Here is a 27,036-nt window from a genome sequence, read left to right as displayed (position 1 = left end):
TGAATCTATAGTCCTCCAACCCACCTTAGCCATGGGAGAAATTTTAGTCGGTAGGAGGATGGACGGGTCAGAGTCCGCCTCCGAGATCCCTGGATCGGATGGCTCGTAATCGCATCACGGAGGCAATTTGAAACACCTCTTAGGGTGATCCCTCACGCGCGAGTTCCTCCTCGATACATCTTGCAAGAACGCGCTTTTCCATCATTCTACATATACCCAGATCCCCAAAGCCTCCGGATTACGATCCGATCACACCCAAGACATACGTGGAGAACATCTCCACCATCAGTCGCCAACGTTGCAACACTCAATCGCATCAAGCCTCGGTCGCCAGGCGGAGAGCAAGTAGGTTCGTCTCGATCCGTCCATCAACATGCAACGGGTCCTCGTCTATCTACTCCGCCGGGACTTGCGCCTGGCGGACAACCCAGTCTTTCACGAGATTTCCCGCTTGAACAGCCAATCTCAAAGGCCGTTCACCCACGTCCTGCCGGTGTTTGTATTCCCAGCGGAGCAAGTTGAAGTCTCGGGCTTCCTGCAGCCAGGCGAAAAATCGCCATACCCAGAAGCTCGTAGTGCCACGGGACGCTTTTGGCGATGCGGCAAACTTCGAGCCAAGTTCCTGGCCGAGAGTGTATGGGATTTGAAGCAAGATCTCGAGCAGAATCAGAGTGGATTGATCTTGCGAGTTGGCAGCGTCAAGGATGCGGTGCAGTCTCTCATTGAAGGCTACCGCGACAGCAAAGACGCCGAGATCTCGGAAGTGTGGATGACCTCGGAACCTACGTGGGAGGAGAAGGTCGAGGAAGACGCCGTCAAAAGTATTCTCGACAAGGAGAACAAGCCGTTGAGGATGTTCGTTGACGAGAAATACTACATCGATGAGTGAGTGTGACGGAAATGTCAGGTAGCCTGTTATCCAGCAAGTTTTCAAGCTGACAAGCGCGCATAGTCGAGATCTTCCGGACCAGAACCCAAGACAGATTTCCGATGTGTTCACAAATTTCCGCAAAACAGTTGAGCCCCTCCGAGATGCGCCGCGCAAAGAGCTCCCAAGGCCCGACAAGCTCCCTGCTCTTCCTGACAACATCCCGTCTCAAGCAGCACCCTTCGAGATTCCCGACAGTCTCGAAGGAATTCTTCAAGCGCTATATAACCCATTAGACGCGAGCGAGAAGATTCCTAATCCACCGCAGAAGCAAGGTGATTTCAAGACGTATGAGTTCCAAGGCGGCTCTAAGCCCGGCCTTGACCGCATTCGCCATCTTATCAACATTGGTGCGATGACGGACTATAAAGAGACGCGCAACGGGCTCCTCGGATCTGATTTCAGCACCAAATTATCTGCCTGGTTGGCCTTGGGAAGCATCACCGCTCGTCAGATTCACTGGAGATTGATGGAGTTCGAAGACGCGAAAACGGATCTCGGCAAGGGTGCTTATGGGTACGGAAAGGGCGAGAACCGTGGAACATATGGCATCCGCTTTGAGTTGCTCTGGAGAGACTGTGAGACGCTTATCCGCGATACTTCCTACCATCACACCCAGAAGCTAACAATCTTTCCAGACATGCGTCTATGCGCGATGAAGTTTGGCCCACGCCTCTTCTACGTCGACGGCTATCGTCAACAAACACAAGGCAAGAACTTCATCAGCAGTCCTTACACTAACTCGACTGGTAAGAAGAACCGCGGCGGTTCCAACGACATCGACACCAAGGCTGCCGTCGAGCGATTCCTCAACGGCACCACCGGCACCGGTCTCATTGACGCCGCCCAGCGCGAGCTCTACGTCACCGGCTGGACCTCCAACCGCGCTCGCCAGAATGTCGCTTCCTACCTAGCTAAACACCTCAGCATCGACTGGCGCCTGGGCGCCGAATGGTATGAGATGAACCTCATCGACTATGATGCCTCATCCAACTGGGGCAACTGGCAGTACAACGCCGGCGTCGGCAATGATCCACGCGGCGAGGCCCGCGTCTTCAACCCCGTCAAGCAGGCCGTCGACTACGACAAGGGCGGCGAGTACGTCCGCGCCTGGGTGCATGAGCTGCGGGATGTTGGTCGTGGCGGGGCGTCAGGAGCTACATCTGGCAACGAGAACGAGGCCCTCATGGGTGTTTTCCAAGCGTGGCGATTGCCGGCGGAAGAGAAAAAGCGGTTGGGATTGGAGGGTGTGGAATGGGTCGAGAAGCCCTTGATCCGCATCGATTACTCCGTCAACCGACGAGGCGGCGGCGCTCGTCGTGGTGGTGGCGGGGGCGGAGGACACTTCCGTGGTGGCCGCGGTGGTGGACGAGGAGGACGGGGCCGTGGGCGCGGTCGCGGCGGAGAAGGCCGATCTGATCGCGGAGGCGGAGGCCAATGAGGACAAGATCAATCAGAAGGAGGAGGACGTGGTGGTGGGGGATGACCCAAATTTCCGGGATTTTGCCCGAATCATGCGAATTTTTAGCGAGCATTGGGACAGCGTTGCTGCCGCCGTTTTGAGACGGCCTCTACTGTATCAACGTGAATCATGACTGACGACGAACTGCTGGAACCAGCCCCCCTCGGAAGAGGAGTACTATCGTTTAAGAATGAATGAAATCAATCAGAATTGTCGCGGCATGATGATGCCGCCGACCTGTACAGAGAGAAGCTTTCTCCGCTGCCCAGGTGTACAAGCGAATGTGAAATGACACGGTAATTGCCGCTTTAAGTAGACGGAATCTTCCTGCGGTCTCAAATGGCTGAGCAACCATCAACATGCCTCGATGGTCCTCGACGCCCGACAGGTAAGTCTGTTCTGCAGCATTTCGACAATCACGGACCAGTCCTGACAACCGGAAATTCACACTATGCATTGCGCTTTCTACGTCCTGTCTATGAAGCAAAGATGACGAGCACGTATCAGTATATCCCTTAGGCTGAGACATCAAAATGCTCGTACACTGACGAAGTTGTAGATGCACAGGACAGCTCCCCTCGTTCATCCCGGCATATTTGCATCCCAGAGCAGTGTTTGCAAGTCACGAAGATTTCGTCTTGTCCATCTCGCCGTCATGATGCAAACGTCCACTGCGCAAGCCGTCCAATACTCTCGCCCGCATTCCTGACCACACACCAACGATCGATCTCAGCCTCTCCCTTCAACGCACGAGGAATTTTGGATAGCAGGATATTCCCAACCCCGGTACCTTTTCCTTCGCCCAGGTTGAAATTTCCGCTGGTCACGAATCCGATGAGATCTTCTTCACCGGGACAAGTCGGATAATCGCATTGACCTGGCCGGATCGGCGCCAGCAGACTCTGTGCGAGGCGCTGTTGCGCGATGTGAGGGGGAGTGTCGTCGGCGATCCTGGGAATGCCTATTCGAGCACGGTTTTGTTGCTTGCCGCCGGATGTTCGTAGTGATAGCCATTGCTTGCGATGGAATGGTGAGGTCGGCAAACGATATATGCGTGCGCAGGTCTCAGGGACGCCGCGATTTGTGAGGATGATGCTGACTGCTGCAAGAGCATTGAGCGGCAGGGGACCTTTTACGTCGTCTCGAGGCACTTGGATGAATTTTGGGCTTGTTGATGATTCTCTGGGCTGGTCGGCAGCAGTCGCACCTTCGGGCGAGGTGTCGCCTGGATTGCTATCGGACCTGATCGTTGGCGCACCGAGCACCAATCTTTCCCAATCGCACGCCCAGCCAATTCCGATCTCACCTCGACGTCCTTCGCCGAGATCCACGGCATCCCAGTTGGTTCTCTTACTCTTTGGTCTTCGGCGCCACTCATCCTCCCGCCGTTTCCGCTCTGATGACTCCCATGTCATACCCGCAGCTGTCCCTGGGAAGTCTGCAGGGAACCATGGGCGACCAGCTTCAAACGCGAGCTGTCGAATTTGCTGAAGACCGCCAAAGCGCGGTTGTCCACCGCTCGATAGCGGATAGTACATTATGCTGTACCACACAGGCAGCACGCACCTCCAAGGTAATAGTACAACCCACTTGGCGGGCGATTTGGCAGAGTCGGCAACGCAGTATAGTAAGGTAGGGATCGATGGGTCATTTACTAGACTTTCTGGATATTGACCAGGGACTGCCAAAGTTCGGCGACGGTTGATGGCTTTTTGACTCGGCAGTGATGAGGAAGCTTTCAGCCGTGCTTGACGATCGAAAATTTTCGCTGCCTCGTGTGTTTCGTCCACCGGCCATTCCGCAAGAACGTTCAACAAGTCCAGCTCATGCTCGCTAGATGTTGGTGGTTTGATGGTACGAGGTGGATGGTGCAAACGCGGATCCTGTATGTCAAAGGCTAGCAGCGCATTCTGCGGCAACATTGAGGGATTATTCAAGCCGTTGAGCGAGTTCCAAACATCTTCCGCAGTGCGTGTCGCTTTGCTGGCATCATGAGTCTTTGTAGGCCACAACGCGCCGAGAAGCGTCTCGGTTGCGCCGGGACCCGTGATCTCGATGCTGCCAATTTCGAATCGCAAATCTTCGACCTTGACTTGTGGCTTTGCCACTTTGGAAAGACGTAGCAATTCTTCCCACGTCTGCATGAACGCAGAAGGATGGATTCTGAGGAGTACCTTGCGAGTGTGCTCTTCTGTCGGGCGCGCTTTCTGCTGCTTTGGATCTGAAGTTTCTACTGCCCATATTACCGTAGCAGGGGCGATAAGTTTGTGTTGGTCCTCACGCTCACGTAAATATCCCTCCCAGACTCGAGTCCCTTTGTGCCACCGACGGCTCCGGCAATCATCTCCCATGTCTAAAACACCCATGGCTCTGAGAAGCCCATCAATACTTCGCTGCTGACCTTGCAAGCCGATGGTCGCAAAATAGCTCGTATCCCAGGCGATCGCGCCACGCTCATTAGCAGATCGGTGTGTCGGTCGATAACACTTGATTGTCGGGCTCAGCGGGATCGCAAACCTCCACAACGGCTGACTAGGCAAGCTCATATGTGCTCGTTTTGTGTGAAACATGTGTGTGGGAAGCCATGATTTATGAACTTGTCGCTTCCTAAATTTCGCCTTGGCTACAGGTGGTGAGGCAAGGCTGGCTTTTTTCAACCTGGGCTTTCGGACTGTGTTCTTTGTGGCGATCTCTACATTGCCTGATAGGCCCGTTTCTTGGCCCGACACTGTGGTTGCATCTCTGCTCTCACTGTTTTTGGTCGCAGCTTTACCTTTCTTGGTAGAATTAAGGGCGCGTAACCTTTTGACTGTCTCGAGCCGCAATCGCATATGCCTTGTGGGCTTCCGCCTTCGTGCCGTCACTGTCGGTGTACTGTCCTCGAGCATCTATACATGCTGTTATTAAGAGATCGAGGATCAATTGTTGCAACCAGCGTACCTCGCGCTTCGCTTTCACTCGTAACCGTTTGGGCACTCGTTTTACATTATGACTGGCCGTGCGCCGACGTAGATCTTTTGGCACCTGCTGGAAGGCTCTCTTATTACCCGATAACTTGCTTCGGGACATACCCTCTTCCAGCGCACGAATCTCATATTCGCGAGCCTTGACAAATTTGTCGACATCAAGCTCGCCATTTTTGAACGCTTTCGACGAGACCTGTGTGGAGAGCGTACGGGCATCTCGTTGTTTGGCTCGGTGGTCGACTTTGGGCCTCTTGTTTAATTGATCTTTTCGATTTGTAGGCTTCTCGGCGGGCACCTTGCGCTTTTTCGACGAGTCGTTCATCTTAAATGCAGAAAATCAATCTCAGGAGCCGTCGTTCTCCGCGAAAACGCTGTTGCATCTTGCGGCTTGGTTCTTCTCAGAACATCTTCTCTACCAGTTGCCCCGAATTCACACAAGATAACAAGACTGCATATGCGATACACGTTGCAATTAATCCTGCTAGAAAAAAGAAGCCCGCAACATCTGTCCAACTATGCAAGGAGAGGAAAGAGGATCTGCGAACGAGAAATCAAGATACCAATATTGTACATAGGTTGATATCGCTCAGGCCTCAGGCTGAATTCGGCAATTATCAGTGACGCTAGGCCATTTCAAGTCTAAAATCAATGGAATTTGTGCGCGACGACGCGTCAAAGCGCGCTCGCGGGCAGCTGTGACGATCTTCGACAAGTTCATGATCATCATACATTCCGACCTACGCGAACTTGACTGGTAGAGTTGATATGGCTGAGCGGGTCACACCAGCCCGCCGACGAGACGACCAGTCAGTGACGCCTGCTTCGAGTGTCTTTTCCTTCGAAGAGGATGAAGACGAAGACACTCTACAAAGCAAACGTGCCAGGCTCGATGTCGAGCCCACAGACGGAGATGATGGCGAGGTAGGTAGCTTCAAAATTTAAAACGACATAGGAGCTGAAGTTGCATGTAGTCATCAAATCAAGCAGTCCTCCCTGACACTTTTCGCCGGTCGCCCCAGAGCCGCCGACAGGTCCACCGTGTGGATGCCCGTAGGCAGACCAAGTTCCAGCCAGGCTCGATCGTACGCGTTGCTCTCACGAACTTCGTCACTTACACCAAAGCCGAGTTTCAATGCGGCCCAAATCTCAACATGGTCATCGGGCCCAACGGAACGGGAAAGAGCACTCTAGTCTGCGCGATTTGCTTGGGTTTAGGTGGAGCAACAGCATTACTGGGAAGGGCAAAGGATGTGGTGGAATTCGTCAAGCATGGCGCAAAGAGAGCGGAAGTAGAGATTGAATTGGCAGCAGACGCGAACCGACAAGGCGACAATCCTATAATTACTCTACGTATCAACAAGGAAGATGGCAAGTGCTCATTCTTTATCGATCGCAAAGCTTCGACGAAGAAAGCCGTACAGGAACTTGCACGGAAATTCTCAATACAAATCGACAACCTTTGCCAATTTTTGCCACAAGATCGAGTTGTGGAGTTTGCCGCGCTGTCGCCGGTCGATTTGCTGGCACAGACTCAGAGAGCTGTCGCCCCTGATCAGATGACTGTATGGCACAATGAACTCATAGCTATGAGCAGGGAGAGCAAGCAGAAAGAAGCTGAGCGAGTGAGCTCTGCTGAGCAATTGAAAGCTATGGAAGATCGTCAAAGGTCGCAAGAAGGGGAGGTTGGACGCTTACGAGAGAGGACTGTGCTGCAAGAAAAGGCCACATTGTACGAGAAACTGAAGCCGTTCCCAGAATACAACCAGCTTGTCAATCGCCATAAGGAGGCTCGATTACATCGGAAAGAGGTACACAAGGAACTACAGCGATTGGAACGTAGCATTGCACCATCACTCGAAGCTGCAAATCAGAAGGCCGCCTACACTGCAGCTATTGTAGCTCAAGTGGCCCAGCGCAATCGTATCATTGAGCGTGCTGAGAAGGCTGCAGCAGACAAGTTACAGGAGCTGCACACCTCGTCAGCGTTGATGGAAGAGTGTGATAATCGAATCATTGCGGAAAGAGAAAGCAATAAGAAAGCCAAGTCGGTTGTCATTGAACGTCAGAAAGATATACGACAAATTCAGCTGAGCTTAGCAAATCCACCCGCACCTTTTGACCCGGCCGATTTCAACGAGCAAATACGGACTAAGAAAGAGCAGATTCGGCACTGCGAAGATTTGAAAAGAGACAAGAACGAACAAATACGAGGTCTTGGGATTCAGCAGCAACAACGCGAGACGATCATCTCCCAGGCCGAAAGCGAGTCTCAGCACTTGCAATCGCAAGCTGGCCGACAAATGAGCAAGCTTGAAAACGCATCCCGTGACACAGCAAAGGCATGGAGATGGGTTCAACAGAACAGATCCAAATTCACAGGTGAAGTCTACGGGCCACCTATGCTCGAATGCTCAGTCAAAGATCCACAGCATGCAGATGTGGTAGAGACCATCATCGCACGCTCTGAGTTGATGGCTCTGACGGTGACCAACATGAATGACTTCAAACTTCTTGCATCACAAGTCTATACGAACATGTCGCTTACTGATGTGAACTTGCGATCAATTCTGCAGCCTCTAGCAAACTTCCGATCGCCAATGACAGAGGAACAACTTCGCGAAACGGGCTTGGAATGTTGGATCAAAGATATGATAGACGGACCTGATGCTGTCATCGCAATGCTGTGCGATAATCGTTTTATTGAAAAAACTGGCTACAGCAGAAAGGAGCTCACCAGCGCGCAGAATGATGCTATCAAGCGAACGAGCATCTCCTCGTGGGTAGCTGGTGGACAGCATAACATGATCAATCGACGTCGCGAGTACGGCGATGCAGGTGTCAGTCAACGTACAAATTTCGTCAAGAAGGCTCGACTCTTGACCGACGCACCCGTGGATGTCCAGGTCGAGCAAGGTCTAAGTCGACGTATCGCCGAAGCCCGCTCAGACATTTCGGAGATTGAGGCACAAATCAAAGAACTGCAAGACGATGTGAACCAGCTGAACAATAATTTTAGGCAGTTGAAGCGCGATCTCGAAACCCTCGTCGATGAGAAAGGCGCTAAACAAACACAGCATACCATGTTTGCAGGTTTGCCTGTGAAGCTCAAGAACACAGAAGAGAAATTGGAGAATGCTCTAGAGCAACAGCGTGGGAGCCGCGATCGCCAACTTGCAATAACGCTGGAAGCTGATACCCATTGCCTCGAAAAATGCCAGCATGCCATTGATTATGCCAGGTTGCTTGACACCGTGCGGGACCGACAAATCCAGCTCTTGGAAATCGAGATCATGCGGATTGAAGCTCAATCTGATACCGAGCAGCTGAAAGCGCGGCATTCACAAGAAATTGCACTTCTCGACGCAAAGGAGAAAGAACTCGGGGAAGCGCGCAAGGCAGAGGAAGATGCACTCGCACGCGGCAAGGTCAAAGCTGATGTTTGCCGGAGCGTCGCCGTTGAACTCACTGCTGATGAGAGAGAAGTTCAGGAAGAAGTTTCCCGTTGGGAACCCGAAAAGCTTGAACTTGAATTGCACTCGCTCCAGGCGCAGCTCGAGATGCTTCAAGGTGGTAGCGGCAACGTCATTAAAGAATTCGAGCAACGAGCGGTCAAGATTGAACAGCGAAGAGCCAAGGTCAACGAGCTCACATCTTCCCTGGAAGAACTCCAAACGAATATTCTCGAGATCAGACAACAGTGGGAGCCTGAGCTAGACAAGCTCATTCATCAAATTTCTGAAGCGTTCGGCGAAAACTTCGCTCGCATGCACTGTGTTGGCGAAGTTGCTGTGCACAAGGATGAGGACTTTGACAAGTGGGCCATTCACATCAAGGTCAAGTTTCGGTAAGTATCTTCTGATTGACGTACACTGTTCTCAAGCTGATCAAAATTCTATCAGCGAATCCGAGACGCTCAGCGTCCTCGACTCACATCGCCAATCTGGTGGTGAGCGGGCAGTATCTACGATCTACTACCTTATGGCGATGCAGAGTCTGGCGCGAGCCCCTTTCCGTGTCGTTGACGAGATCAACCAAGGCATGGACCCACGTAATGAAAGGTAAACATCGAACACAAAGACAAGTGTCTCCAATTGCATGGTATGCTGACATGATTGAACAGATTAGTCCACTCTCGCATGGTTGAGATCGCATGCGCTGAGCACACCAGCCAGTATTTCCTGATCACCCCGAAGCTATTGAATGGACTCAACTACCACCCCAACATGAAGGTGCATTGTATTGCCTCGGGAGAATACATGCCATCAAACCACCGCGAACTTGATTTCGGCGTTCTAGCAGAGAGGGCACTAGCGATTCGGGCTTCCGCAGGATGAAATCATGACTGATTGCAGACACATGTGAAAAGCGAGATCAATATGTTGGTCGCTTCAAGGTACGACCGAGGGCGCCCTCAAACAACCTTGCAATGCAGCGGTCCGCATGCGATCCAGAACTTGCCGGACCTGATCCATCGCGGAAAGATGACGAAGAACGATCATGACGCACTGCAGCTTCGTTTGCGAGATGTTACGTGCATTCAGGCCATTCGCAATGGATAGTGCACTCATGGCCTGGAATTCCGTGCAGATGTAGTGGCTGAGACCACCAATTCCCCGTCAGCCACGCAGGCTTCGATCAAGCAAGAGCAACGAGGTCAGCCAGGTTCGCAAAGCAGAGTGAGTGTCGGGCGGGAAGAAACAATCATGTATCAATACAGCCCATGATCCAGTGCAGATCGTTTTCCCATGTGAGATCTTCGAACGCGTGTCACCCGATATGACTTGCAAAGTATCAGCTCGTGTAGAGACAACCATGTCCAAATGTACAAATTTGTCTGTGTTTATCAATATTTCTACACCCATTCTACAGGTTTTCTAAGAACAGACATCAGACGCTCCTCGCGGCTGCTCTTCTCCGGCTCATGCTGGTATTGCCACCGAGCGGTCAGCGGCAAACTCATGAGAATGCTCTCGACACGAGCACCAGGCGTGTTGAGTCCAAAAGCAGTGCCGCGATCGTGCACAAGGTTGAACTCCACATATCGACCTCGTCTCAGCTGTTGCCATTGCTTTTCGCGGTCGGTGTATGGCATGTCTTTACGGCGTTGCAGAATCGGGAGATATGACGGCAAGAACGCCGACAGGCTCGTCTGGACGAATGAGAACAGCGACTCGGCGTCCTTCTCGGTTTCATCGAGGTCGTCGAAGAACATGCCGCCAACGCCTCGGCTCTCGCCTCGATGAGGGATGTAGAAGTACTCGTCGCACCATTTCTTGAATCGTGGATAGTAGGCACGGTCGTGTGCGTCGCAGGCATCCTTGACTGTCCGGTGGAAGTGGATGGCGTCTTCGTCAAAGAGGTACGAGGGTGTGAGGTCGGTTCCACCACCAAACCACCATGCATTCGTCGAGCCGTCCGAGTTTGCGGTTTCGAAATAGCGATAGTTCAGATGAACGGTAGGCGCCATGGGATTATGAGGGTGCAGCACAAGCGAGAGTCCGGCAGCGAAGAACTCCAGGCTGTCGACATCCGGATCGAGTGCTTTGTGGTTGACGCGCATCTTGGCGATAGCGGCGCGAGGGAGGGTGCCATAGACAACTGAAATATTGACTCCAGCTTTTTCAAAGACATTGCCGTCCTGGAGGACACACGAGATACCACCACCACCATTTGGTCTATCCCACTTGTCTGCAACAAAGCGTTTGCCATCCACCGCTTCCAATGCTCGCACAATCTCTTCTTGCTTCTTCAGGATAAACTGTTCCATTCGTAGGCGCATTGGTGAGGACTGCGTTACACCGGACTCACGCTTGCTCAGGGAATCACGCTCTGCGATACTCGGCCCATCGAGCTGCTGCCCAGACCGGGGCGTTGAGTCTGGCGGAAGAGGTGGTAATGAAGAGCCCTTGTCGCCAGTCACCTAGTGGTATGGTCAGTCGATAAATTCTGTGAAAGCGTCACTGCGAGAGCGAAACTTCTACACACCATGGAATAGATCAATGTTCCAATGAAAACAATTCCAACAGCGATTCGCGTCTTCGGGGCCCAGATTTGATTCTTTCCCATATCACCTGGCCGCATTGGGCCGCTCGGAGGTCGGCCGCCATTCGAGAGAGCTCTTCGTTGGAGCGCGTTGCGGAATGCAGGAGACGGACGCGACCGTATGCAGGATCTCAGCGCCGCATCGATCAGTGGCGGTCGTATTGAATTCATTGTTGCTCAAGACTGATAGTGAGTCCAGCGCATGTGTTCAACGTGGAAAAGTCAAGATGTCACATAGCTTCGGCATTGAGTGTCGTTCGCCGCAATCAGCCTTGCCCCAAGGCCAATGGCAACCCTAGTGACCACATGGACGTCACCACTGATGCGATCTGAATTCATTGTGCCAATCACGACATCAGATGCCATCTTCATTATTCATGTAGTTGGCCTCGTATCCATGATATGAACTCCTTCCAAGGTTATTTGGAGAACCTCACAACCTGTACGACTCGGATTGTCAGGTCCTTCTACCTGTCTTGAGGATTGTGCTCTTTTGCTTTGTGGCCTTCGATCCTTGAACGAAGACATACGTTATTCACGCGCCAACGTACTGCCATTGAACCACATTACAGTTTCATGGGTCGGAAATTCCCTGAGTGCGCCAACTCCTCTAAACCACAACTGCTCTTCATGACAGCTTTCACGAATCCACTGGGGCGCCGTGAGGTCCCATCGTTGATGTGCCATGTCAACCGTGCTTTTCTCGACAATTGCACCACTGTTGTTGACAATGGTTCCTCGAGATCGTGCATGCGCCGTGGCGCTTCAGTTTCATCAGCTCTGCAGCGCTTCACCAGTTTCTGCTCGATACTCAAAAGCTTGCACAGTTGTTGCGCGTGCGCCCGAGATGCTTGGGTTCCTCTCTGTCATCGACATTTCTTCGAGATACCTTGAAACTGCACCATCGTCGTCATCGTCGTCGAGATTAATGGGTATAGCTCCGTAAGCGCAACATGAATGCGCATGCTCATCTCCGAGTGCTGCGCTACAAAGCTGATATCTATTTGCGTCTCGTCAGTCATTTTTCCATAGATTTTCACACATTCGCCTTCTGGAATGGACTCTTTCGTCCCACTTTGAATGTGTCCTGATGGTCTTGAATGTTCCACGGGCGAAAATCTGTGATGTTCAACCGTTGCGTGCAATGTTTGCATGTCGTGCTGAGTTGTCACAGTCATTCCTCGTACCGTTGCAAGACTGGAGCTTCATCAATGGTTGAAAGACACGCTTTTGTCATAATATCTTTGCTTTCCTTTGTACATTGATACGCCTGAGGACTGTAAGATACAATGCCACACCATCTTCGCCTCCGTGAGCTTGTATGCTCTCCCAGCCGCTGCTGCACGCTCACAAGCTCAATTCTACAAGAAACAAAGGGAAACGGGAATTTGGGGAAAGGAGGAAGGTATATGTATGCAACAGTGTAGCAAGGATCGAGACCACAGGGTTCATAGACTCCGCAAAGGTCGGTTCGAAGCGTTTCTCCTTCTCGGGTACCCCTGTTGTCAAAATCCGGCTGGGTCATCGTGGGATCATCTCCCCATGCTGCTGAATCGACCGCGAGCTTATTCCTTCGCCGGCTTTGACTGTACTTGGCCGACACCAACGTATCCCGATAGCAGAGGTCAGTAAGGTTCTCAGTAAGGTGAGACATCTATGAGCTTACCTCGGAGCTGACGCCGGTGATGTTCTCGATGTTGTTTTCTTTGAAGTATTCGTTGGTGGCCTCTTGCCACTCCTTGGTCATGGTTCGTGGCTCGCCGCGAGCGAAGCTGCGAGTGCCGAAGAAGATTCCACCGGCCGCGGCAACACCGATCATGGTGTAGATGAAGACCTTGGTGTTCTCACCAGGAGGAGTCTGAGCACGAGGACCGTGGGCGCCGAAAGCAATGTAGTATGCTAGAAGAACACTGTGTTAGCAACTTGCCGTCGTGGAAGACTTATCCCAAGACGCGTCCGGGGTGGTTTCGGGGCTCAAATGGAAGTATCCAAATTGGAAACTTTGAGAGCAACATCACCCCATTCAAAGCGAGAGGTCTAAACCGCAATGCAGAAGTGTCAAACACATACCGGCCTTCTTCTCCTGTACGGTAAGTTCGTTCCAGTTGGCCTTCATGCGGTCGCGCAGGGCCATCCACAGATCAGCCTGCTCCTGCGGCGGCATGGCCTCCCATCTCTTCTCAATGTTTGCGAGGGTCGGGTTGGAAATAGCATGTGCGCATCGGACCTGTTGCAATGAGGTCTGGTTGCGGGCGATGGAGGCAGATGCTGTCCGGCTGGCGGAAGAGATTTGACGAAGGAGTGGAGTGGTTCGGTACATGTTGACGGAGAGGTCGACGAGAGTGGAGATGTGATTGGTGTCTCGGCTAGACGTGTGGATCAGTCAGGCTGACCGGATCGAGGTGCACGCGGCAATTTGAGCGAATATTTGAAGGTGATGTTACCGGATGAAGATACACGATAGCTGTAGGTGCAGGTGTTGAGAGGGAAATGCCAATTTACAGCGGCCCGGCTTGACCAATCACAGGGCAGCTTTACTTTTCACACATAATCTGAGACAACTCCATCGTGTGGACACTATTCGCAACAACACATCACACACTCCCACTACAATCGATGATTCACTCCGGTGATGAATTCATCTGTTCAATACAGTGGCGATGTGTTCTACGATCAATCATGCCGCCTCCGTATGGACTCACCACCAATGCCTCGGAATGGGCCGCGTTAAGTTCCCCTGGGATTTTGGCCCTCGGGTAGTTTGATGACTTCATAAGCTCGTGCCATTGGACATTGTTAGTCGAGCCCAGCCCTCTCCTATCACCACTGCGACGATCTCCGTGATCACAGTATAGACCTGTGCTTGGTAGTCGAGGTTAATGATGCTCTCCATATCACAGCCTTAATGTACCATGTTTTGCCTTCCTGATCTCGACGAGATCCTGATAAAGCTCAAAGCAATACTAATATCGGAGCTTGTAAGCTTTCGATAAATTTGGAGCTTACAAGATTTTTTTTTTTCCGAGAGCAGGAGTGAGCTGTATATGCACTCATTACGTATAGCTGAAGCTACGAACAGAGAGCTCTATCACGAAATGCTAGATGTCATCCTCCACCAAGTCTGGTTCTCAGGGACGCATTGTAATAGTAAATAATTGAGCTTGATGTTGAGCTTCCACTTCGCTGTGTAAGAAAAAAATGGGTAAATCATTATTTTTAACCTGATTTCAATACATATCCAACGCTCGATTAGTCCGGGTATTTGCCTATGATCCTCCTATGGCTCACACATTCATTCATTCACACAGCGGAGGGGCCGCCCCGATGCTGACAGAAATATCGCATTGTCTTCTTGCGACAGTGTAGTCAATCTCGCAATGGTCACACATTTTCCGCCTTTGGTGCATCCTGTGACGCGACATCGATCACGATCTTTCCTCGCGCCCGTCCAGTCTTCAGCTTCTCGAATGCTTTGGGTGCGTCTTCAAAGGCATACTGCGTGTAAATTGACTTCACTTTGCCCTCCTGGATGAGTTTGGCGACTTGCGTGAGATCTTCTTGGTTGCGCGTCAGAACAATCATTTTGAACTTTCTCTTTCCACCTCCGAGAATGCCCGGGAGAAGATTGTTGCGCAGCACGCCACCCACTGCTTTGGCGGAGATTTCGCCGCCCACGGCCGCAAAGGTAGCTTCGGGAGTTGTATATTCATGGGACTTCAGATAAAGTGCGTTGTCGTGAGATACATTGTCGACCACATGGTCGAACTTGTGCTCGCTGGCTTTGAGCGCGGTAAGGACATCTTCCTTCTTGTAGTCGATCACGCGGTCGGCGCCGAGTTCGCGGCAGAGGTCGACATTGGCTGTCGAGCAAGAGGTCGTAACATTCCACCCTGTCGCCTTTGCGATTTGGATTGCGTATATGCCAGTGCCACCGGAGCCGCCATTGATGAAAAGGTTGTTCTTGCCGGCCTTAGCAAAAGGTACGATTGATTGATATGCTGTAATTCCAGCGATCGGAATACCGGCGAACTTGACGGGTTCCACGCCTCCGGGAATCGGTACCACAGCACTCTCGTCGGCGAAGGCATATTCGGCGAGCGCGCCTCCCGAAAAGGGTGATGTTCCCGCAAAGCCGTATACTATCTCACCAGCTTTGACCGATGAGCCGGCAGCTGGCTTGACGACGGTTCCGACGAAATCGACGGCAGGAGTCGCAGGTAGTGATGCGGCAACCTTTGCCACGAAGCCAATCTCGGCAAGTTTGTAGTCCACGGGATTGATTGCGGCATGGAGGACCTTCACCAGATGCTGTTTCGCCTTGGGCTTGGGTAGCGCTGCGGCTGTATTCAATTGCAAATCCTTCTCAATACCACCAGAAGAGCCATGGTATTGCCATGCCTTCATGGCCTGTGGTAGGGCAGGACTTGACATGGTGTTTGAAGTTTCGTCTTGCGAGCTGGACTAAAGGAATTTTTGTTGAAGGTAATGATCTTGGACGAGCGGACTGAGTGATATGTGCAGTCAGTGATCTTTATACTTATGGGTGCATGTACCTGGTCGTTGTTTCTACAAGCACTGATTCCCAACGAAGCTTTGAGTACTTCGCATTACATCACTGAAAATCTAGTTCGCGTCATCAGTGGACTCCTAAAATTTCGATTCCGCGTCACGCAAATCATAGTATTCACGCGCATCTGTGCATTTCTAAAAGGGTCTATTCCATTCGCGACCGTCTGATTCCATCTAGATCAAGTCATTGTCGTCGGCTCGGCGAGCAGACGTTTATGGCTGGAAAAGATGCTGCGTGGTGCCATCGGGATACCACAGCCCGAGCGTCCGAGCGTTCGGGTCGGAGCTTTGCTATTGGCCGATGCTTCAAGTTGCTCCGACGTCCTGATTAATAATTCACAGATCAATCCATGGACAGCGTGATGATACTGTGCATCGCATCTGCCGAGTCATCGCCAATTGAACTTGTATGAATGTGGCTTGTCAAGCTCTCCTGTGACTCCGCATGTAGACACTGTACTATAAAACGGTTGACCTCTACAAAGACAGGTTCTTCATCATCGTCCTTGCGCAAGATCCTGGAGATCAGGAAGACGAAAATCACCTTCCCTCGGCGTTTCCCAGTCATCACAAAGAAGTCCATAGCACTCATGCTCGTATAGATCTGGTTGGCGCGGGTTCAGAGCCCAGTATCCGAAGTCGACGTCTTTCTCACGAAGATATCTCATCAGGTTTGTCCTTTGCGAATGATGCTTCAGTTTGGGTGCAAAAAGTTATCACGTGGAAGGGCTTACCAGTAGTTACGATCGCCAGCGTCCGCGCCACTTGAGATGCCAAACTCTCCAGCCCACACAGGCGCGATGTTGTCGTTCAAAAGAAATCCCCTACAGTCGGAATATCAGCCTGGATTCTGCAAAGTCTTGAAGAAACTTACCATTTGTGATCCATAGCTTCGGAGAATGATTCGTATGTCCGCTTGGAGTATTTCTGAGGTCCATCCCAGCGGATCTTGCCCCAACCACTCCATGCCTATACCGAAGGTCAGAGATAAATTTTACCCATATACCACACTAAATGGCACTCACGTATACATGGCTGCTGTATACCACGCGATCGGGGATGGAGAGTTTGATGGGTCGCTTGTGAGCGCCGGAACAGTCATTGGCAGAAGCGATGCCTTCAACAAACATGAGCCAATTGGGTTGCATTTCGAGAAGAGCCTCGCTGGCTTCCTCTGCTGCAGGTGCCCAAGTCGACCATGGGCAGTATATTCCGCGTGGCTCGTTTCTCAGATCAGCGCCTAGCTGTGTTAGAATGATAGGATGCAAGACTATCACAAGTCGGTAGAATCTCACCGATCACGAGCGGATTGCTGATGAATGGCTTCATGATAGTCTTCCAGTTGTCGATCCACTGGCTCGTCGTCTGGGGAACCCTGCAAAGGGGGCCCATGTGGTCATTCTTCCACATAGAATCCGAGAAGTCGAATCTTTCAGCGAGTCAGATTCAATATGATTAGCGATCGATGACATGTCGCAGCGTACCCGTCGCACCTGTATTTGTTAGATCGTTCACTCTTTGATGCTACATCTCTATAATAGCTTACCATTGTGCATTTGTGATGTGATCGTTGACAATGACCATTAATCCAGCATCTGTCATCGCCTCGACACATGCTACGAACACATCCATAGCCCGGGGTCCGTGGACCTTGTCCTTGTGGCGGGAAGCATCGCTGTGATTCAAGTCATATGCATCCAGTAAATCTAGATTGGCAGAAAGCAACTCTGGCGGTATCACTGGGTTCCTCACAACGAGTTCATCCGAGTATGGAAACCGTACACTGTTGAAACCGAGCCTCTTGATGGTTGCAGCGATCTCCGTTCGGTGGCGGAAGTCGAGACCTCCGGCCACAAAATAAATGTCCGAGGCGCCGTACTTCCCATCCTTGGTCAGCTTCATATCAGTCAAAAAGTGAAGATTGAGATGCTCACCCAATTGACCGATGCGAGCTTCACCCGCTTGCCTGCAGCATCAACTATGTATCTCCCTGAAGTGCGCAGCGGCGTTTGGAAATCAAGGTTGTGGGAAGACTGATCATCATGAGACCCCATCGCTTTAGAAACGGTGTACTGTGTGTACGATAGATTGATCCAGGCGATGAATGTTCCAATTCGTACTACGGATTAGAGCGTTCAGCAAGCGCGGTTCATATTTCACGGTCGTCCACTCTTATCACGGTTCACGGGAGATTCCAGTGTCACAATCGACTGTCTACGGTTTCCCATCGAAGAGATTCGCCCTACGCAAACAGCCTCTCTTGTATTATTTCTACACCATACAAGACATGCGCACTCGAGTGATAATCAAGGGCAAGAAGAATGTACCGCGAGTCCATGTGAACACGAGGGTTAGGTTCGTTCGGGGCACAGACGACCAGCCGTTCGCGGAAGTTTTCCGCCGACAGCCCGTGCTGTACAAAAGACCATCTGGACACCTTTGAACGATTTTACGAACGTCCATCACCACGAAGCAGATCACGCGGCAACATTTGTTTGAACTCATCAGTCTATTCATTGCACAAGCTATTGATAGATCATCAGACCTCATTGCCAACTCACTCGTTAGCCAACCAACGACCGTAGACGTCGCGCGGGCCAAGGAGAAAAAGAGTAACTCAATGGATCCATTCCACAAAAGCGTGAGAACAACAAATTCGGCACATTTTTCCATTGCTTAATTTTGTTTTGTTTTTGTGTTTTCTTTTTTTCCTTCAAACGCGCTGTCCTCACCGGAACCGCCTACAATCGTGGCTTGTCCTGGCTTCAGGCGCTACCGTCAACACCGGCAATGTAGACCAGGAGGTCGAGGACACGGCGGGAGTATCCCCACTCGTTGTCGTACCAGCTGACAAGCTTGACGAAGTTGTTGTTGAGCGAAATACCGGCCTTGGCGTCGAAGATGGAGCTGTGGGGGTTGCCGTTCAAGTCGCTGGAGACAATGTCATCCTCGGTGTAAGCGAGAATGCCTGTATGAAGAGGTTAGCATTGCGATTCGTGCACCATCAACCATGATTCTCTGCTTACCCTTGAGCTCGCCGTTGGCGGCATCCTTGATGGTCTGCTTGATCTCGTCGTAGCTAGCACCCTTCTCGATGCGGCAGGTGAGGTCGACGACGGAGACGTTGGCGGTGGGGACACGCATGGACATGCCGGTAAGCTTGCCGTTCAACTCAGGAATGACCTTGCCGACAGCCTTGGCGGCACCGGTGGATGATGGGATGATGTTCTGGGCCGCAGTACGGCCACCACGCCAGTCCTTGCCGGAGGGACCATCAACGGTCTTCTGGGTGGCAGTGTAAGAGTGGATGGTGGTCATCAGACCCTCAACAAGAGTGTACTTGTCGTGGATGACCTTGGCGAGAGGAGCCAAGCAGTTGGTTGTGCAAGAGGCGTTGGAGATGACAGGGATGTCGGACTTGTACTCCTTGTTGTTGACACCCATGACGAACATGGGGGCATCGGCGGAAGGAGCGGAGATGACAACCTTCTTGGCGCCACCCTTCAAGTGGGCAGAGGCCTTCTCGGTGGTGGTGAAGACACCGGTGGACTCAACGACGTAGTAGGCGCCAGTCTCGGCCCATGGGATGTTGGAGGGGTCGCGCTCGGCGTAGAAGCGAACCTTCTTGCCGTTGACGACGAGGTCGTTGCCCTCGACCTTGATCTCTCCGTCGAAGACACCGTGGGTGGAGTCGTACTTCAGCATGTAGGCCTATATGTTGTCAGCATCGCAGCAAGAGGTTGTTATCGGGTTGGCATTGAAATCGATTCCTCGACATCAGACGCCAGGAAGCCACTTACAGCGTACTCAGGCTCGATGAAGGGGTCGTTGACAGCAACGATCTCAACGTCATCGTGAAGAACACTAATAATCATCAGCCTCCGTTCACATGCTCTTGCCAATGGCCTGCCGCATCAGACACAGGGATGGGTTGGTGACATACGCGTTGCGGAAAACGATACGGCCGATACGGCCAAATCCGTTGATACCGACCTGGAGAGGATCAATGTCAGCTCATTACTCGTCCGAAAGGTTCTCATGGCCCAGTCCAGTCGGCTGAACCTGTTGTTTCTTCGACTCACCTTGACCATGATTGCGAGTTTCTATGGGCTAAGTATCTGAGAAGAGTCAATGATGGACGCCCAAAAGGTACCGCTTCTGGGTTTGAAGGAATCTCACGCACTGTTGATGTGTTGAGAAGTGGTTTGAAAGAAGAGGAGGAAGAGAAGAACGAGAATGGATAACTAAGATGACTTGTTTGTTTATGGAAAATGTTGAGCACTCTGGTGGGCAGCGGGGTCTGGATGACTTCGGAGGACGCGGGGCAAAATCGGAGCTTCTCACCAAACACACGCGTTGTCGCTCGGCGATATGAGGGTTTGCCTCATCGTCAGTGCAACAGAGTGGAAATACACCCTGATGACGATGGAGTGCATCTTATGTTCAATGATAACAGCAAAACACTGCACAGAGATAAGATGAGACTCCGTACAAACTCGCAGAGATATCTGGCCCTGTCGCGGCGGATGACGCTTCACATCCATCATCGCTGATTGTGATCTTTCATCGGGCATTCCATCTCCAGATACCGCATTCTCCTCCTCGCCCAATCTACACGTGGAAAGCCTCCGGTGATTGAAAAATCCTTCGATATGACGATGGACACATTACTTTTGCTGCAATCTTCACCCATCGCTGAAACGGAGGCCCGTCCACTGATGCAAAGCCCGTAGCTGTCGTTAACACGGATGTTGTGCTATGTTCTTCCGAGCACAACCGTAGTCGTTACCCGGTAGTGATCGTGCTCGTCCATCTCACTGATTATCCTTCGGGCCAATACTTCCATCGTGACAACGCAATTGCCCGGTTGTTTCCGCCGCCCGATTCCCGCCTTCGGCCTTATTATTCTCGCGACAGTTGACACCCAGGCGCACAAACTTTACTGACACAGACACTGACCTCGGCAGTCGCGCAAATAATTCCTTACAATGATGATAACACAGGCACGCCAGAGAATGCATGTTTGATTAGGTTGGAAGTGCCTTTCGTTGGATGAGCGCGCACAGTATTCATTGTCGCTGGCAACGCCCAGAACCTCACAACTCGCTCCATCTACATACGTCACTTCACAGTAGGACGGTCGTCGCTCTGTTCGTACGGGCCAAAAACTTAGGCTGCTTTATAGCAAAGGAATCTATATAGAGCTCTGGGCATTCAACGAACACTACCTAGGGACAGGAGCTTTCAAACCTACCTGGGTAGAATCAATACAACATCGCCCCATGGTGTCTCTGTGATAAAGACATCGCCTGAGCGGTCAATGGGACAGGACATTACTGTATGACAATAAACTTAGGAAGCGGGCGCCCGGATATCTTTTTAGTCATCTGCAAGAAGCGGTATCTGGTGAGTCATGATAGTGTCGGTCCAATTCCAAGGTTTGACGGGAGACATGCATTCCAAGGTTTTCTAACGATCAATGATACAACTGTCCAAAGTTCACCAGGCGAAATCCTCAATCACGTCTCACATCCCGCGACGCACATTTCATACTACACACTGTACTGGTCAATGGTGCAGCGAGGTCTTGCTGCCGGGCAACTTTCTGAACAGCTTGTGGCTCATGTCGCGCGCGGTCCGGAGCGTCGAATCTGAGTGGCGATTCTTCAGCTGGTCCTGTGATGCGCCAGTGTCTGGTTTAAAGACGTCCAGGAGACGCGACTGGCTGTCGTGGCGTGGGATGCTGGAACCGGTCTGATCATCCTGTCGAGACGACCGAGAACCCTCCGTAATCCCCGATTCAGATTTGTCCTTTGTCGAAGTATTTCTGTGAGCATAGTGGTTGTCCAGGAAGCGCTTGATAGGGCGGAGGTTCTCAAGCTCCTGCTTCAGAGTCGTAATCTCGTCTTTCAGGGCCTGCATCGCTTCAGGGTCTATTGTTTCCCGAGTCGCCGTGATCATGTTGCCCCGGCTTTGCTTGACAGTGCCGCTCTGCTTGGTCGTGGCAGCTAGAAGTTCCTTGACGATAGCCATGTCACTACTGCGCTCCTTGGCCATGGCGGAGAGCAGTTCCTTGACTAAAGCCATGTCACTGCTACGCTCTTTAGTTACGGCAGCCATCAGCTCCTTGACAGCAGTCAGCAGTTCCTTGAAAACAGTCAGGTCACTGCTCTGCTTGGTCGCGGCAGCCATGTCGCTCCGGTAATTCTTGGCGAGTTCCTCGAGATCGTGCACGCGCCGAAGCAACTCTTTCTGTTGTTGATCAGCGTCATTGCGGTCGACCTCCGTCTTCTCCACGACTTTACGAAGAGCTTTGATGCGATCCGCCTGCCTCGACTCGATGTAGGTCACTTGCGCTATCGTTGCGAGGCGTTTAAGGTCGATACCAAGGCTCTGGCGTCGATCTTCCTTTCGTTCCGCTCCTGCCCATTGGTTGAATTTGAAATTGTCATCGTTGTCATCTTCGTCCGCGATCTGCGCAGCTGCAAACACTTCTGAGACTGTTTTGCGCGTGTTATCGAGATCTAATCGCGCAATCGCCATCGCCTTATCAACGTCGGCGCTGTGTCCTTCGGGATTGAGCCGGCGAGCAATGTCCCAAAGTTGCTCTGCACTGTGGAGCTACTTATGATCAGTGATCCAGCTTCTGTTTCTTGAAAAGAGAATAGCATCTTACACATGACTCTACCGCGTCATAGTCATAAAAACATTCACTCATCAATACCAAGAAACGGATTTGGACAATTCGTGGGCATTCCGGATCTTTTTGGAGATCTTCGAGCATCGCGATGGTTTCGTAGTATTCTCCGTCATCGTACAGTGTGCGGGCTTCTTCGTACTTTGCATCCCAAAAATCAATTTCTTCGGGAGAATAATGTCGTATTTTCGGCGAGGGAGGCGCATCAGAAGTTTGGGTAACATAAGGCGTCGGTTGAATCTTCCCTAAGTGGACTCCTTTTGGCGATCTGGAAGCTGATTCATCTTCTTCAAGCAAAGGCGCCAAGGTGGACGGGCGCGAGGTAAACTTGGACTTGTCGACCGACATGGTGTGATATTGAAAAATGTTCTGTGGATGCAAGATCAAAGTTGACTTGGGCGTCACCTGCGCCTGTTTAATACCTCGCAGATTGCTGGTACAGCCATCTTGACAGCGGAATTTGATTTGCTTTCACTGGTTTGCACACAAGAACCTCCACACAGATGCCAAACTTGTTAGAACAAGGACTGCCATTCACTTTCACTGCAGGTATTGTCTGGAATGCGTTCCTAGTTGGTAAAGGCACAAAGATGGCTCGATATTCTTCTTGTTTACATGTGCAGGGGTATGACTGTTGCGACTTGAGTCCCTGCCCATGTGTTACAGATCGGAAACCACAAGTTCGCTCTGCCATCTGCCTTCCACGTCGTGCTTCAGCCCCATTTGGAAAATTTGGTGTGCAATGGCAGAGCCACCAGAATCCGATCCGGCGTTCATTCGGTCCACTAGACGAGAGGATCGAGACTGGAGGAAAGGATGCAGGCCATCGTTAGTTGCTCTCCGTCAATGGCCAAACACATCAAAAGACCTACAACTCGGCTCGTGCCTGAACGTCACGCACACGAGAAGCCTATGACTATACGCCAACGCCTTCAACACCAGTCATATGCCACCCAAGAAAGTCGGAGCAAATAACAGCATCAACGGCTGGCCTCTAAAGCGACAGTGAAGTTGCTCAGTAGCTCTCTCTGTTGTGCAATTAAACGGCCTCATCGTCAAGCAAATGAGAAGACATCACACTCGAATCGACTCTCAATTTTTTCAGGATGACCTCAAAATTGCATCCGGAAAAGGAGAATGCACTCCTCTGGAGCTGGAGACGAAGCACGCACTCCATCTGTTTGTCTTCTTCACTCGTGATCATCAGCTTGATGCATAATCCAAAGCGAATTGTAGTAATCCAGAACAAATACAGGCATCGGTCAAATTTAGCTAGCCGAGGACATGGGCAGGAGTAGGAATTGTTATGCCTTAGGCAAACACCTTGTGGCATCTTGGATAACGCGCCTGGGATGGGAAAACCCTCTTCTGCCTCAGGCAAAAGAATTCATGGTCTACTGGTCAACGCGGATGATTGAAAGCCCAACACATAAGTCAGGAGGGTATCTCAGAATAGTAACATTGATATGAATGTAGCAATTAGCACTCGGCCGATGCCTCGACGCGTTGAGGTACAGCCCGAGGCGAAACAGAAGGCAATAATTCGTTCGGCGTCTGAACAACATTTTCCGGAGCTGATGTTAGGAAGGTAGGTCGGCGAGACGTGCGATGACGTCTTTTGCCTATGTGCCTGTCTCGGTTGTATCAGAGTATGAGAGAAAGGAAATGTTTCGTCCGAAGTAGCAGCTGTGCACAGTGCAGCCCTGACTGATGCCTCGAAGAAGATTAGATTAGAGGACAAACAGAACCTGAGTACATTCCAAGGTTGTCATTGGAAGAAGTTCATGAAGCATCGAGCCTTGGGAATTCCATTCTTTGCAACGCAGTTCGCTGAATCGTGAGAGCCTTAGGCGAAACATTTGCAGCTTCGTGATCCTTTGGCGGCAGGTGAGTTGCGGAGAGACAACTTTTGATGCCTCAGGCAAGATGATTACGAACCTGCGGTCATTCCGTTAACGCGGTCGAATGTTACCTAGGTAGGAGTATTGCGTAGGGTTCGACACGGCTTAACCGTCTGTTCTGAAACTATATAAATACAATCTTAGACGCAACTGGCACGATCCGATATGGTGTACCGGTTAGCATCACCCGCTTTCATGCGCTCTAAACCGCTGATCCGGGTAGATCCGGGTTCGATTCCCGGTATCGGAATGTTCTTTTTGGCGCAAGCTGAGGTTTTTATTGAAGCTTTTTTCCATTGTGTGAACTGGACGACTGTCCTCTACCGTGCAAAAAGTATTTGGCAAAGCTGTGATTTTTTTCTGGTGTGGAATCCATGTTTGTTTATATCCTTTGTCCGCGTTAACCAGCTAACCACGAGATCTGAAATATTTTGCCTGAGGCATCAGAGGACTTTCCCGAGCCGCGTCATCCGAATGAACATGGAACTGGAATAATCTTGCCTGAGGCAATAACCCACTTTTCCTTAGCACACCACTGTGCTGCGAAATGTGCCTTGGTACCCAGGTACAATTGTATCATTGACACGGGCCTGGAGGGCCTGGAGGGGCCTACAGTAGGTGTGCTAGTAATGATAGAAATGTAATTACCCAACTCCGTGAAACATGGTGTTCCTACTAATGATACAGCCGCCTACGATACAGCACAAGAGTTGAAAGTGACGAAGCAACGACAAGCAAAGTTGTCCAGACGAATCACGTATCACCATAAGGTGTTGTCTCGTTTCACCAAAGCCTTTGTACTGTAATCGAGCCATTGACGCAACCCTACCGGTACAGGAGCATCAATGAACACCTGCATGCACAAGCTCATTCTGAACTTCAGATAATAATATGCGATCGCATCGTCTTAAGCCACCTACATAGGTAGGTCTTCATGGTCTTTTCATGAAGATAGATATGTCAGAACGGCGACTGCTGTATGGCTGGTAGTCACGCACCTGATATCAGAAGTCTAAACGAGACGCGAAACCCCACCCACTCATCTGGCATCTAGGTGGGTATGGACATAGTGCGATTTCAAGCGTGCTTCCATATTGCAAAAGCGACATCAATGTGCCCGTGGTGAACTCATACAGCACATGCATTCACATGAATAGAAGAATCTCTCCTTTAGGAATCTGGTGTCGTTCAGTCTGGCCCACAATGCTTATTACTGACATAGGCTGTCGTCATTTTGTTCATCGGTGAATAGCCCGCCGCTGGTGTGTACGAGACACATCGACAGACACATCGACAGATTCGGATATCCGCCACGGTTGTCTCCTGTTCGTATACAAGTGACCTGACCCTGTACAAAGACAAGATACCTGCTCCAGTAGCATCACAATATCAATGTAGAGCTTCATCTGATTTGCATGTGCCCAGGTGGTGTTAATTCTCACATCGTTACAGGAGTCAAGGCTTCCGTGGCTTAGGGTTGTCCCCGGCTTCTGAATGCCAAGCCTATGCGCACCGCTATCCACAAATTCCGTAATCAGCAGCCGCACGCCAGGTGAATTCACGACTTCAAGGCGACGAAGCCGAAACACAACACCCATCGCACACCACAACCGCCAAAATGAGGACCTACGAAGACACCTTCTCTGGCCAGAAGATCTACCCTGGCAAGGTACGCAATTACTGACTCGAATAAATCCTGGCGCGACATCTGCTGGCGAAAGTGCATGGAAGAGGTGGATGAGGGACTTTGGGGCGATTGCACATGGAGGACACGTCCGCACAACCTGGGAGGAAAATTCATATCGATGGAGATTCCAGCGGAGTCGCGCTTGGGACTAGGAATGCCGTCACAAGAGCCTATACTGACACCCTGAGTAGGGTAAGCTCTTCGTGCGCGCCGACAGCAAGATCTTCCGTTTCCAGAACGGCAAGTCAGAATCACTTTTCCTCCAGCGCAAGAACCCTCGCCGTATCGCCTGGACCGTACTGTGCCGGAGACAGCGAAGGAAGGGTATCTCTGAGGTATGTTAGACGTGGCGTGATGGAGAGCACGTATGAGTATGGATACAGTTGGACCAACACCTATCACAGGAGCAAGCCAAGACCCGCCGCCGCAAGCAAGTCAAGTCCCAGCGTGCCGTCGTCGGTGCCTCTCTCGATGTGATCAAGGAGCGCCGCACTCAGCGACCTGAGGCCCGTTCAGCCGCCCGTGTCGCAGCCATCAAGGAGGGCAAGGAGAAGCGTGCCGCTGCACAGAGCGCGAAAAAGGCCGAGAAGGCCAAGACTGCTGCCCACACCACCGGCCGGTGAGTTCCCCCAATGCTAGAATATCTATCTCGTGAGATACACATCGGAAGATATACTGACGGGAGTTGTAGTGTCGTCGGCAAGCAAGCCGCAAAGGGTGCCCAGGCCAAGCCCAAGCCCACTTCTCGTTGATTTCGTCTTGTCTGCAGCTGTCTCGATGGGTT

The 27,036-nt window shown here is 51.3% G+C and overlaps 10 protein-coding genes and 1 non-coding gene across 11 annotated transcripts; 4 read left to right on the top strand and 7 right to left on the bottom strand.

The window, feature by feature from the left end:
• Positions 1–373: 373 nt before the first annotated feature.
• K489DRAFT_366412 (cryptochrome) lies at positions 374–2,369 on the top strand (the record flags this gene model as incomplete). Its single annotated transcript, XM_033602774.1, has 2 exons — positions 374–885; positions 953–2,369. The coding sequence occupies 2 exons, from the start codon at positions 374–376 to the stop codon at positions 2,367–2,369; spliced, it is 1,929 nt and encodes a 642-aa protein (XP_033464264.1).
• Positions 2,370–2,655: 286 nt separating this feature from the next.
• Positions 2,656–5,878, bottom strand: K489DRAFT_348385 (POPLD-domain-containing protein). Its single transcript, XM_033602370.1, has 3 exons — positions 5,331–5,878; positions 2,940–5,278; positions 2,656–2,862 (listed from the first exon to the last, which is right to left on the bottom strand). The coding sequence occupies exons 1-2, from the start codon at positions 5,676–5,678 to the stop codon at positions 3,044–3,046; spliced, it is 2,583 nt and encodes an 860-aa protein (XP_033464263.1). The 5' UTR covers positions 5,679–5,878; the 3' UTR covers positions 2,656–2,862; positions 2,940–3,043.
• A 243-nt stretch (positions 5,879–6,121) lies between these two features.
• On the top strand, positions 6,122–9,690 carry K489DRAFT_405949 (putative ABC/SMC5 protein; the record flags this gene model as incomplete). The annotated part of the gene is made up of 4 exons (XM_033607200.1): positions 6,122–6,277; positions 6,328–9,200; positions 9,256–9,414; positions 9,477–9,690. The coding sequence occupies 4 exons, from the start codon at positions 6,122–6,124 to the stop codon at positions 9,688–9,690; spliced, it is 3,402 nt and encodes a 1,133-aa protein (XP_033464262.1).
• Positions 9,691–10,208: 518 nt separating this feature from the next.
• On the bottom strand, positions 10,209–11,569 carry K489DRAFT_385887 (uncharacterized protein; the record flags this gene model as incomplete). Its single annotated transcript, XM_033606175.1, has 2 exons — positions 10,209–11,276; positions 11,342–11,569. The coding sequence occupies 2 exons, from the start codon at positions 11,567–11,569 to the stop codon at positions 10,209–10,211; spliced, it is 1,296 nt and encodes a 431-aa protein (XP_033464261.1).
• A 1,345-nt stretch (positions 11,570–12,914) lies between these two features.
• Positions 12,915–13,779, bottom strand: K489DRAFT_375312 (cytochrome c oxidase subunit IV). The gene is made up of 3 exons (XM_033603657.1): positions 13,469–13,779; positions 13,065–13,297; positions 12,915–13,011 (listed from the first exon to the last, which is right to left on the bottom strand). The coding sequence occupies exons 1-3, from the start codon at positions 13,716–13,718 to the stop codon at positions 12,964–12,966; spliced, it is 531 nt and encodes a 176-aa protein (XP_033464260.1). The 5' UTR covers positions 13,719–13,779; the 3' UTR covers positions 12,915–12,963.
• A 1,000-nt stretch (positions 13,780–14,779) lies between these two features.
• On the bottom strand, positions 14,780–15,829 carry K489DRAFT_391789 (putative zinc-type alcohol dehydrogenase-like protein C16A3.02c; the record flags this gene model as incomplete). Its single annotated transcript, XM_033606712.1, has 1 exon — positions 14,780–15,829. The coding sequence occupies one exon, from the start codon at positions 15,827–15,829 to the stop codon at positions 14,780–14,782; it is 1,050 nt and encodes a 349-aa protein (XP_033464259.1).
• Positions 15,830–16,146: 317 nt separating this feature from the next.
• Positions 16,147–18,129, bottom strand: K489DRAFT_10057 (glycoside hydrolase family 5 protein). Its single transcript, XM_033598831.1, has 8 exons — positions 17,902–18,129; positions 17,514–17,845; positions 17,452–17,460; positions 17,263–17,396; positions 16,993–17,207; positions 16,842–16,936; positions 16,702–16,791; positions 16,147–16,645 (listed from the first exon to the last, which is right to left on the bottom strand). Exons 1-8 carry the CDS (start codon positions 18,019–18,021, stop codon positions 16,465–16,467), a joined length of 1,176 nt encoding a protein of 391 aa, XP_033464258.1. The 5' UTR covers positions 18,022–18,129; the 3' UTR covers positions 16,147–16,464.
• A 402-nt stretch (positions 18,130–18,531) lies between these two features.
• On the bottom strand, positions 18,532–20,124 carry K489DRAFT_375309 (glyceraldehyd-3-phosphate dehydrogenase). Its single transcript, XM_033603656.1, has 5 exons — positions 20,050–20,124; positions 19,911–19,960; positions 19,768–19,831; positions 18,994–19,678; positions 18,532–18,935 (listed from the first exon to the last, which is right to left on the bottom strand). The coding sequence occupies exons 1-5, from the start codon at positions 20,056–20,058 to the stop codon at positions 18,733–18,735; spliced, it is 1,011 nt and encodes a 336-aa protein (XP_033464257.1). The 5' UTR covers positions 20,059–20,124; the 3' UTR covers positions 18,532–18,732.
• A 1,249-nt stretch (positions 20,125–21,373) lies between these two features.
• Positions 21,374–22,538, bottom strand: K489DRAFT_375306 (uncharacterized protein). Its single transcript, XM_033603655.1, has one exon. The coding sequence runs from the start codon at positions 22,508–22,510 to the stop codon at positions 21,536–21,538; it is 975 nt and encodes a 324-aa protein (XP_033464256.1). The 5' UTR covers positions 22,511–22,538; the 3' UTR covers positions 21,374–21,535.
• A 2,186-nt stretch (positions 22,539–24,724) lies between these two features.
• K489DRAFT_t4 lies at positions 24,725–24,815 on the top strand. Its single transcript has one exon. It is a non-coding gene; the product is annotated as a tRNA-Glu (tRNA).
• A 1,368-nt stretch (positions 24,816–26,183) lies between these two features.
• K489DRAFT_311121 (uncharacterized protein) lies at positions 26,184–27,004 on the top strand (the record flags this gene model as incomplete). The annotated part of the gene is made up of 4 exons (XM_033600759.1): positions 26,184–26,234; positions 26,444–26,587; positions 26,657–26,871; positions 26,944–27,004. The coding sequence occupies 4 exons, from the start codon at positions 26,184–26,186 to the stop codon at positions 27,002–27,004; spliced, it is 471 nt and encodes a 156-aa protein (XP_033464255.1).
• Between the last annotated feature and the right edge of the window lie 32 nt (positions 27,005–27,036).

This window comes from Dissoconium aciculare (genome assembly GCF_010015565.1).
Source record: "Dissoconium aciculare CBS 342.82 unplaced genomic scaffold K489scaffold_1, whole genome shotgun sequence".
NCBI classification, from domain to species: domain Eukaryota; kingdom Fungi; phylum Ascomycota; class Dothideomycetes; order Mycosphaerellales; family Dissoconiaceae; genus Dissoconium; species Dissoconium aciculare.
The sequence above is the reverse complement of the archived record's forward strand: the minus strand, read 5'-3'. Positions and strand labels throughout refer to the sequence as shown.